Source organism: Miscanthus floridulus, chromosome 1 (assembly GCF_019320115.1).
Source record: "Miscanthus floridulus cultivar M001 chromosome 1, ASM1932011v1, whole genome shotgun sequence".
Classification (NCBI taxonomy): Eukaryota; Viridiplantae; Streptophyta; class Magnoliopsida; order Poales; family Poaceae; genus Miscanthus; species Miscanthus floridulus.
The window spans coordinates 770,484-781,615 of NC_089580.1; the positions used below are offsets into that span (position 1 = coordinate 770,484).

At 50.6% G+C, this 11,132-nt stretch overlaps 2 protein-coding genes across 3 annotated transcripts in view; both read left to right on the plus strand.

Annotated features, from left to right (window-relative positions):
• Window positions 1-241: 241 nt before the first annotated feature.
• On the plus strand, window positions 242-2,529 carry LOC136470733 (plant cysteine oxidase 2-like). The gene is made up of 5 exons (XM_066468476.1): window positions 242-794; window positions 1,206-1,330; window positions 1,442-1,601; window positions 1,716-1,931; window positions 2,089-2,529. The coding sequence occupies exons 1-5, from the start codon at window positions 557-559 to the stop codon at window positions 2,271-2,273; spliced, it is 924 nt and encodes a 307-aa protein (XP_066324573.1). The 5' UTR covers window positions 242-556; the 3' UTR covers window positions 2,274-2,529.
• Window positions 2,530-10,650: 8,121 nt separating this feature from the next.
• LOC136452279 (chlorophyll(ide) b reductase NOL, chloroplastic-like) overlaps window positions 10,651-11,132 on the plus strand; it is a 14,600-nt gene continuing 14,118 nt past the window's right edge. The window contains exon 1 of one of the 2 annotated variants that reach the window (XM_066453814.1): window positions 10,651-11,126. In XM_066453814.1, the coding sequence (XP_066309911.1) occupies window positions 10,883-11,126 (244 nt within the window). In that variant the 5' untranslated portion in view covers window positions 10,651-10,882. The remainder of the gene's footprint in view (window positions 11,127-11,132) is intronic. The other variant, XM_066454890.1, reaches the window with a different exon arrangement.

Here is an 11,132-nt window from a genome sequence, read left to right on the forward strand (position 1 = left end):
CCTTCGATCCAGTCATCGGGTCCACTAAGCCGCTTGAGCGGTTTCCCCGCGAAAACGCGGGCGGCCGCCCGGGCGAGCAGAGCGCGGCGCAACCAACCAAAGCTTCCGTCCATCGTCCAATCGCCCGTCCTGGAACACGTGGCCACGGACCACGGTTCCGTGAAAATCCACCGGTGGTATCACCGCGCCGCGTCGTCGTGGACCTCCCGCCCCGCCCCCATCACGTCCATCGCCCGCGGTTTTTCACCACACCACCCACCCAGGCACCCACTGGGATTGCCTGCGTCCGAACTAGCTGCCTTTATACTAACGTGCTGGCTCTGCTCCCCACCCCACGCATGCTCCTGGTCATTCCCGGCAGCGCCGCGGTTCTTGCATGCTTTCGTCGGCGCGAGGGATCTGCGGACAACGGAAAGGGAACTCTCGGCCGTCAATTTAAACCCCACCGCAACACCGGATTTAATTTGCTGGAAAGGCAGATCTTGATCTTGATCGGTTCTTGCTGCCGCTGCTGCTAGCTGCTGTCTGCTGGGGGCTTGTACGTACGTACGTGTTGATGAAGACGGTGGAAGGAAGCGGCGGCGGCGGCGCCCCGGCCGCGGTCAAGAGGCGGCGGAGGGATGCACCTGGCAGGCGCCGGAGCGGCGGCGTGAGCGTGCGGCGGCGCGTGCAGGTGGACGCGACGACCGCGCCAGCGCCGCTCCAGAGGCTGCTTGCCGCGTGCCGCCGCGCGTTCGGAGGCCCCGGGACCGTGCCGGCGCACGACGACGTCGCCCTCATCAGAGACATCCTCGGTACGTACGCCGCCCCGCCCTCATCATTAGCCATCGCATTGCATGATGCTCGGTATATATATGTGTTTAATTACTGTCTTGTGTGCTACTGTAATTGTCATCAGTAGCAGCCTCTGGCACTTCAAGCTAAAAGCTGTGCAGCTTAAAAGGTGTGAAATCTCTGATCTGTGGATGCGAGATGTGTAAACCTTATTATCAGCCTACACGGCTAGTAATCTTGTTCTTACTTCTTACTCGAAAGGAACATCGATCTTATCGACGCCCTCGTGATCAGCCTTCAATTCGGCTTCGGCCCGGCCTGTATTGTGCATTTCGATCGGGCTTCTATATAGGAATACCAAATTACCAACAATCAATATGAGTCTGCCTTGTTCAGTTTGCTAATCATCATGCATGTCCTTTCCTTTGCAGACAAGATGGGAGCAGAAGATGTGCACCTGAGAGCCGTCACCAAGGCCGCCGCGGCTTCCGTCCCTCGAACACATCCTAATCCTATCATCACACGAACCACCATTTACAAATGCAACAACTTCTCGGTACGGGATACGATGATCCAGCTGAACTGAAATGCATGCGTTAACTTCACGAGCCTACTAATAAACAGGAAGTATTTCTTGGCCATGCGTGCTTGTGATATCTGCATGCAGATCGTCATCTTCTTGCTGCCCCCAGGCGCGGTGATCCCTCTGCACGACCACCCCGGGATGACGGTGTTCAGCAAGCTTCTCCTCGGCTCGCTGCACGTCACGTCGTACGACTGGGTCAACGCCGACGGCCCTCCCGTCGCCGTCGGCGGCGGCGATCGCCGTAAGTTTAATTTCTTCTGTCTACCAGGCCGTCTGATGCATATGCATATGGTCGACAAATTGGTTGAGCTGTATATATACTGACTGCCTAGCGACTGGCTGCATATGCCCGTAGTACTGAGGCTGGCGAAGCGGGTGGTGGACGCCGACCTGAGCGCGCCGTGCGACGCCCTGGTGCTGTTCCCCGAGTCCGGCGGGAACATGCACCGGTTCGCCGCCGCCACGGCGTGCGCGGTCCTCGACGTCCTCGGGCCGCCCTACTCCGGGGACCGGGACTGCACCTACTACCAGGACTTGCCATACCGCCATCATCATCACGACGACGATGGAGGTAGTAATATAATAATGCAACTTCTTCCTCCTCCTGCTGCTCCTACCTGATATCATCACAAACATCATCAATCTGAACTATAGAGATTTGATCCGTAACACTAACATGCATATAACCTCAGCTCGGTTATTTATATGTATGCATCTTTCGCGCGCAGATGAGGCCGCCGGGGACGGCGACGTCGTCCCTGCTGCCACGGATGATGAGCAGAAGCCACGTCTGGGGTGGCTGCTGGAGACGCGCAAGCCCAAGGAGCTGCACATGTACGAGGTGCCGTATAGGGGCCCTCCGATCCTGTGGAAGAAGCGGCCTGCAGTTGACTCTTGGCAGCAGGGACCATGAGAGATACACTAGTAGTGATGTGTAACTATGCAGCACATGTGTAGCGTGTTCAAAACTGCAAAATGTCCCTCCGTGCAGCTAGCTGTTGGGAAGATGTGTGGCGTGTGCAAATGTCATGTCCGGATCAATCGGTTGGTTTGTTAGTGTAGGAAGTAGACCGACGACAGCGGATGAACTAATGGATACGCGTTTCGGAATTCACTATTCAGAGTGCGTGTCCACCAGCACTCGTTTTCCTTTTATCGTTGATCCGGTTCATGGCGCAGTCCGTGGCCGGTCTCTATCGGTCCTCTCTGCACTGAATACCTCTTTAAGCTTTAGATGTGGTCAGGGTTTAGAGTTCGGGGTTTGGGATAGATATTCTTCGCGGCATGAGAGGTGGTGGCGGCCGGATTTGAGGGAACTAGATGAATTCTCTGCGCGTTGCTGCGGGAGGCATGAATTTCAGATAAGCAAAGGCTAAATTAGTTGGACATTTAATTAGGATGCTGTAGTATAAGAATAATATTTGGGATCTCACGGAAATGTATGAGAGGATAACTCCATTCAAGTTTTTTTAGTAGTAAAAATTATGTTGTTTGAGTGAAGCGGAGAAAAACTTAAGATGCGTATAAGATAAATTGTAAGAAAGCACTTAGTCACTTACTACGGTGCCTACAAATGTGTGGTTATATAGAGAAACAAACTGATTCTCCAAACATATAGTAGAACTAATAATAAGTACATGGTGAGCATATTCTAACATTTTTTTTTGTGTCCTGGTAAATAGGAGCACGTAGTGGTGAGATGGGGAGTGCAAGAGGAGGCAGGAGGTGAAGTTCAAGTGACGTGCAGTGGCTAATAAGTGATGGGTCGCGGTGGAAGGCTAGAAGTCAGGCCCTCCACCATCAAACGTCTAGGATAATCACTAGCAATGGTGGGGATCAAAAGGATGACTTGGCACTCTCTGGTATAAGAGAATAGATTAGGGGCTTATCTTTATAAAAGTAATAGATGTCGCTGATCGACATGCATAATTCTGTGTCGATAGCGGTGGGCGGTGGCAGACATGAGACATGCATGCATGGACGGCACAATGACGAAACAAAAACAGGGTCAATTAAGGAGACTTTGCTGTTGTATTTCCATCCATCCAACGTCTAAACTAACACGATCAAGAAGACCCAATGCAGATAAGCATCGGCTGGGTAGCGTCGACTGCTGCTTTGCGTACGTTCACCACGAAACCCGACTGGATTGCATTGGGAGCAGGCAGAGTAATAGTAGTATATACGTAGCTATCTAGCGTGGCATTTGGCATGCAGTATTTATAGCTTACAACTTGGGCAGGACATGAGCTTTTGCTTGGAAAAAGGAAGCAACGACAAATACACATTTCGCTCATCAGAATGAATAATATATGTACCAAGTCGGCAAGTCGACTGGATTCATGGCCCGGTCGAAGAAACACACACAACGTGGAACTATATATATAGTAGTGTGTTCCTATGCTCCGTACCAGTACAATAGTAGTAGTGCTACTTCTAGTCCAGTACTAGTGTTGGTGGTGGGGGTGGTTTCCTGTCCGGACTGGTGAGCAGTGGGCGATCCTCCAGCCCGTTTTCCGGAATTGGCAATCCAGCGTGCGGCCGGCTGCTCCTATCTGCTTAATTTACTTCGCGGCTGCTTGCTAGTCCTATCGTAGAGTACTTGACTGATCTGCCAATTTGGTACTATGCTAGATACTAATAAGTATACTTACCACTTGAGTGAGCGTTGAGTAATTTATTCTGGTCGTCATAGGCACTTGACTATGCTATGATGAATATGCGCGCCCCACTTTTGGCCCGCACGCTTGCGCTTTTGGGTAACTTATATGCTGGGAACATAAATTAAATTTACGTGCCAGACCCTCCATCCTTAAATAAATCAATTTCTAAAGTTATCATAAGTCGATCTTCTTTAAGTTTAACTAAATTTGTAAGAAAAGAGTACCAAGATTTATGGCACTAAATTAATATTATAAAATACACCATAAAATATATTTTTCTAATTTATTTCTTTGGTGTCATAAATATTATTGTACTCCTATGTTCACAACAGAATGCAATTCTCGTTTTTTCGAGGAGTGAAACAGTTTTAACTTTGAGTAAAGTTATATAAAAAACTACTAACATTGTGGATACAAAATAAGTTCTATTAGATTAGTTATAGAATATATTTTTATAAAAAAATTTCTTTAGACATAAAAGCTAATACTATTTATATAAACCTAATAAAAATTAAGTTAATTTAACTGGTACGGGTCCTATAGTTGCATTATTTTTTGGATGGAAGGAATACGTATTTTTCTATAAATTTAGTTAAACTTGATTTTTTTATTTAAGACAATTTTAAGGATTGATTTATCCAAAGACGGAGGCGATCGGTCCAGAGTGATATCTCATATCTGTACTTTGGTTTAAGGTCCATGTCCCCCGTCTTTGCCGTCCCAAGCGAGAGGTTTGCATGCCTCTTCCTTGGGAACCTTGCAACCAAAAGGAATCCTCTCATTTGACGTCTCTAAGATTTGGACGAGGACGACGTAGTCAGTACATGGCAAAAGCAAATGCATATGTAGTGGTGTCGTACGTTCAGAACAAACTGCAGGCACATGGGTCGCAAACTCGCAATACGAAGGCTCTCAAGGACTTCCTTTTATTTTTCTTTTTTGTGGAGGGTCTTTGTATAGTTTGGATGGGGCAGCTTCCTCATCCGTATCCTTTGCGTTTGTGTTCGTATGCATACGCGTATATGTACGTTTTCCTTACTTGGTAATATATGCCGCGCGTTTTGTGATAACAAAAAAACTCACAACAAGGCCAATCCAACTCGGGCTTTGGTAACACAAGAAATGCCATGATTCCCGGGCTGGCCAGAGTGCTCCAATAAACAGCCCGCTGGTCTCCTGGTCGGTCTCCGTCCGTCCTCTGTCCTCTGTCACCACCGTGCCTCCGCGCATCAAGACGGGAACAGGGACATGTACAAAGCCGCCGGCGCCGCCAGCGTTTCTCGATCGCCAGAGACTCTAATCCATCGGAGTGGGCGGAGAAACGCCACCAAACCAAAGCCGAACGGGGTTCCATTCCAACAGATGACGATGCCGGCCGGGACGACGCAATGGCGAGCGCTGCGCTGCGCTGCGAGACGAAGGCAGACGTTTTTGTTCGTTTGCCATTGTTGCCTCGTCTCATCTGGAAAAAACCGAAGCTTGCAAGGGTGGAACCCCCCCGCCCCCCAAAGCAAACACGACCACGACGCCCCCGCGGCCACTTCCTCGGCCCGCTGTCCTTCCTCCCACGGCAGGCAGTCTCGCTGTGCGGTTGTCGCCCTACGATGGGCCCTTTGTGCCTCCCGTCACCGGCCGGCGGCCGAGGGCCTCTGCGTGTGGTGCTGGGCCGGGGCTAGGTATGCAACCGTGTGCCATGTGCCGGGCTTTGGCATCGGGGATCTAGCCCTATCGTGACCTCTGGCCCTGGACAGTCGGGCCGGCCCACACCTATCCTGGACTTGATCCTTGCTCGGCTTGAGTTCGTTGCTGGAGTTCTAGTACATGGTTGTTGCTAAAGATGGCAATGGGACCCGCGACCCGATACCCGACGGGTATTTACTTCATTAGGGTAAATATGGACTAAACACACTACCCACGGGTACGTAAATAGACCAAACCCTTCACCCATCGGGTACGCGGGTATGGGTATGTTCCAGCAGTCCCCGTAACCGTTTACCCATGGGTGAAAAATACCCGACCAACTGAAAGAGATCAATGCTCCGTGGTTAGACTACAGATTCTGAAAAGTAATGCAGGTAGAGAGAAACAAATATGCTTGCCAATAACCTTGGTCATATTTGGTGCAAAAACCATAGCAATGTTGCGAGCATTCATCTTGTTGTAGCTTTCATTTTTCACCACATCTGCCATGAGATTGATGGTCCAGTCAAGCAATGCTGCTTCAACAGGAGGTAGGGTACTTGCAAGATGGCTACACTCTTCTTCAGTGTTGCAGTGCATCACTTGTTCTGGAGTCAACGAGTCCAATACTCAACTTGGAAGTTCTCGAAACCATGTCTATAATCAGTAACTTCTACATTAATCATGACTAATGTAGAGGAGAAACTAAATGAAAAGGAATCTTAATTTACAGAAGATATTATTATATGCTATTATTTGTCTAATTTCATATGCTCTGGTTAGTGGTGGTTGCTGTTGAATTGTTGATTTTCATGTGTGTGAATAAATTGTTGGCGGGTACGGGTGACCCAATGGGTATGATTTACCCGGCCGGGTATGGGTCTGGGGAAAATTCCCCACCCATGACGGGTATGGGTATTCTGACGGTACCAAATTTTTATGGTGGGGATGGGTCTGAGGTGGCCATACCCGATGGGAATTTACCCATTGCCACCCTTAGTTGTTGTTGCGGTATCAATCTTTGTCGCTTTCCTTTTTTAAATAAAATAAAATAAATAAACTCGAACAAAAAATTTAGATTGCTTCATGTCAATTGGTTGTTGCTGCGGTAACACTCTGATAGTACGATTGGTAGCGACCGGCAAAGTGGTTGATCCCTTTTCAACAGATATAATACATCAATTGGTTGAGAAATACATTGCAATAGAAAAATAAAGGCTGCAATAATGGATTGAGGAGCAAAAATATTGAGAAAGGCCATCAATATACAAGGGTGTGGTTTATTACCTGAAGGACTAGATATGCAGTAGCCATACTCTCTTGTGCTACAGAGCTGAAAGAGGTACATCATTGAACAGCCATGTGCAGTATTTATTTCATTAGAGGAAAAATAATATCACCTTGCACATATGACATATTAGACAGAGTTAGAAATTGAAAAAATTCAATCATTAGGGGGGAAATAATATCACGATGCATGGAGGAAGATAAAAGAGTTTTTTAACTGCAGGTTTAGGGGATTGTCTGAAAATAAGGACAACATCTGTTCTTTTGAGGTAACCATGATAGCAAAATGCAATACATTGATGCATGAGCAGGCTTGAATCTGTAGGCACAGTAATATACTAGGCCGGTACCTATAACCATTTTAACTAATGGATAGAGCTGCTCAAGTTACTTTTTCGAACAAACAAAGAGACTTCAACTCAGGTAATAGAAAATACAATATTGAAGGGGAAAAAATTGGCATGCTGTGGACCAGCAGGAACACAATTTCTATGTGGCTGCAATGTGGCGTCGGATGGTCCAGACGCGACTACAGACATTGCAACCAAACGAATCAGCAGGACATAAGCAAAGAAATCTTGAAGCTGGCAAACATGGGGGCACAGAGCCGGAGTAGGAACAAATTACCTACATAATATGCTGACGTCGGAAAGATGGCAAACCGGCGGGCCGTCGAGGAGCCTGCAAACGAAGGCAAAGGTTAAAACAACACTCAATCGAGCCACGCAGGCGGAGCATGAAAGGCAAAAGGGGCGGCCGCCGAGAAACCAAAGATTAAAGCCAAAAATTAAAAGGAAGCAAACCGGATGGCAAAGAACAGAACGGCAAGCACAGGAAGGCTGCGATTGAGACACGAAAGACAGCGCGGGCCAACGACTGTGCTTACTATAACGCCTAACCCTAACAAACGGTAATCCACAAGCAGAGGGAGGAACACGGCGGTCAATAAGGTGGAATGCAGAAAGAACCGAAGGCACAAGGCAAAACGCAGCCATAGTAAGGAGGACCGAGCAGCGGCTGGGGAAGCCAAGAAGCATGACGCAGAAAGAAGGGGCGAGGAACAACGGTAACCAAAACCCGAAAGGGACGGCCACAGGCGTGGGAGGACTGATCCGGTCATGGAGGCCCCCAAAGCTTCATGCTTGGTGCTCTACACAGATAGGGGAACGACCGGATCCAGCCATGGAGGTCCCCAGATCGACCCAGCAAAGAAGGCAACAAGCACAGATCGCACAGATCGACGCTGGGCTCCGGCAAGGGAAAGAGAGGAGGAGCAAGGAGATAGGCCACCTTCACCTGCGTCTGCTCACGCCGGAGCCGCTGCATGCTGGGTGCGCCCTTGGGGCCCACCTGAGCCACCGCACAGCTATGCCGAGGGGAGCACTCGGCCCGCTCTGCCGCACCGCCATGCCTGGGGGGCTGTCAGGCCACGGCCTCGCCTGGCCGCCGCGCTGGGGGCCTGCCCTAGCCGCCGCTGTGAGAGATGAGGGAGAGGGAAGAGGCGCGGATGAGAGCGCGGAGAGGAGGAGGGCATCGGGGTCGAGGAGCGACAGTGATGGTTTTGTGGCGGGGGCGATGGACTGTAGCGGGCGGTGGAGTGAATACGGAGCGTCGATCGTCAAATCGGAAGGCCGAAGGAAATGGAGGCGACGTGGATAGCCTGAGAGGCGGCCAAACCAAGCTGCCTTACTATATTAGAATTAGAATTAGAATAGCAAGGGTGTTGCTAGCGTCCGAACGGACGCACGCTTTCAGACGCACGCATGGCCATCCGTCTCGCTCTGACTCGCACATGCACCTAGCCCTTGACACTGCATCCGTCGCTCCTCACGTCTGGACGGCCGCGTAGCCCGCCACCGTCCGCCTTGTCCCTGCCTCGCACACATACCCTGCCTTGTCGCTGCGTCTGTCGCTCCTTCCTCCTGGCCCCCTCCTCTTTTTTTTGCGTGGGCAGGACTCGGAAGCTGGCCCCTTGCTCGGCGTGCCCCATCTCCTGACACCCAAGCCGTGCGCCTAGTGCCCCCATGAAACACTTGCAACATGAAAAACACTTGAATGCAACATACATCTGACACAGATAAAACTTTTGGAACACAACATATGTGTGAAATATATGCAACATCTAGTCTAAATAAAACACTTGCAACATGTGTGTGAAATATATGAAACATCTAGATAAAACACTTGCAACATGTGTGTGAAACATATGCAACATCCAGATAAAACACTTACTACAACGTACGCCTGAAACAAATGAAACATTTTAAACAAACGCTTGCAACGTACCTCTGAAACATTTAATGCAACATGTGCAACATCCCAATCTACTTTTGCAACATCCATATGTAACAACTGCAACAAACATCTGAAACACCTAAAACACTTAAAACATACATTTAAAATATAGGGGAGGGGAAGGCTAGGGCTGGTCGATTCCGGTCGTCGAGGTGGGAATGTGGGATTCGGCGGTGAGCGGCAGCGTGCGAGCACCACCAGCACCGGCACTAGCGGCGACGCGCTAGCACCACCACCACCAGCACCAGCAGCAGCACCTGCCTTGGCTCGGCTGGGTGGGCGACACGTGCTATGGGAGGGAGACGGCGGCGTGGCACACGGCCGAAGCAAGGAGCAAGGTGCGGGTGGGGCGCGCGATGGGCGGGAGAGAGCGGCGTAGGTGGGGGGCGCGACGGGCGGGAGAGAGGAGCGAGGAGCGAGTGTCGCAAGTGGGGCACACGACGGGCAGGAGCAAGGGGGCGCGCGATGGGCGAGAGCGAGGAGCAAGCGAGCGAGTGGCGTAGAGTGGGGCGCGCGGTGGGAGAAGACCGCAACAGCGAGCGGGGCATGGCGCACGGCGTTCGGATGGTACGGACACCCATGCGCCAAACATTATTAATAGCACCCTCTGCTCGCTAAAACCAAGATTGGGAGTATCCTTTAATTTCTTGAGCATGCATACAAGTGAGGCCCTGTTTAGATCCCACCAAAAAAACCAAAAATTTTTAAGATTCCTCGTCACATCAAATCTTACGGCACATGCATGGAGCATTAAATGTAGGTAAAAAGAATAACTAATTGCACAGTTTACCTATAATTGGCGAGGCGAATCTTTTAAGCCTAAATAGTCCATAATTAGACAATTTTTACCAAATACAAACAAAAAAAAAATGCTACAGTAGCCAAAAACAAAAAAATTTCGCATCTAAACGGGGTCTGAATAGAGCCACGGCGAGGAAGCGAGAGCCGGGACGTCAGTGCACGCCGCCGCCCGTACCAGCGGATTGTGTGGAAAGTGAGACTTTGAGCCTGGAAAAACCGACTGACTTGCGATCACGCTACGCTAACCGAGAAAGGGATCTTCACAAATGACGACAGGTGGTGTTCGGAGCACGCACGCAATCTAAACGCGGGACGGCAAACTCTAGCATACTCGATCATCTCATGCCTGCGCAACTTGTTCACCGTGCAACTATTCTCTCCCCCTTGTAGTTGCATGGCCTCTCTTTTGTTGGATTCTTCGTGGTCGTGGAGAGCCAAACAAGATCAGTAATTTTTCTAGTGTGAATTTTCGTCGTCCTTTCTTCATTCTTCTTCGGCATCGGATGGTGTCAATTTCACATACATCTGTAGAGACTAAAAAATTACCGCGAGCCTCAGCGAAAAAAATAAATGAAACGCCGTGTTTGGGATCGAAGCCTGAACTCTGTCACTGGCCGGTGGGCCCAGGCTCGTTATCTATACAAACCAAACACGCACTCCAGAGCAAAGCTCACCTGCGACCTGCGCACATTCACAGCCGCCGCCCGCCGGCGCCACACGTGCCCGCACGCACGGGCGCCACCTCTCTCCCTCCCAGCCTTCCTCTCCCGGGCCGGGCGGCGCTCCTCAGGCCTCAATGGCTGCCACTGCCACCGTCGCCGCCCACCTCCCGCTGCGGAGCCCCGCGCGGGCTCCGTCCCGGCCATCCGTCGCCGCTGTAACCCGGTTCCGCGGCCGGCAGGAGCGGCGCAGCATGGCGGCGACAGGCGGGAGGGGACTTGGCCGGGTTCGGGCGGAGGCTTTCTCGGGTGGTGGAGGCGTGGGGCGGAGGGACCCCCTGGTGCCGCCTTACAATGTCCTCATCACCGGCTCCACCAAAGGTGAGC

Bases quoted from the DNA above. Each gene is read 5' to 3' on its own strand.
- LOC136470733 (XM_066468476.1), top strand. From the start codon at position 557: ATGAAGACGGTGGAAGGAAGCGGCGGCGGCGGCGCCCCGGCCGCGGTC. The intron at 795-1,205 runs GTACGTACGCCG...TTTCCTTTGCAG, and splicing joins CCTCATCAGAGACATCCTCG to ACAAGATGGGAGCAGAAGAT. The intron at 1,602-1,715 runs GTAAGTTTAATT...ATATGCCCGTAG, and splicing joins CGTCGGCGGCGGCGATCGCC to TACTGAGGCTGGCGAAGCGG.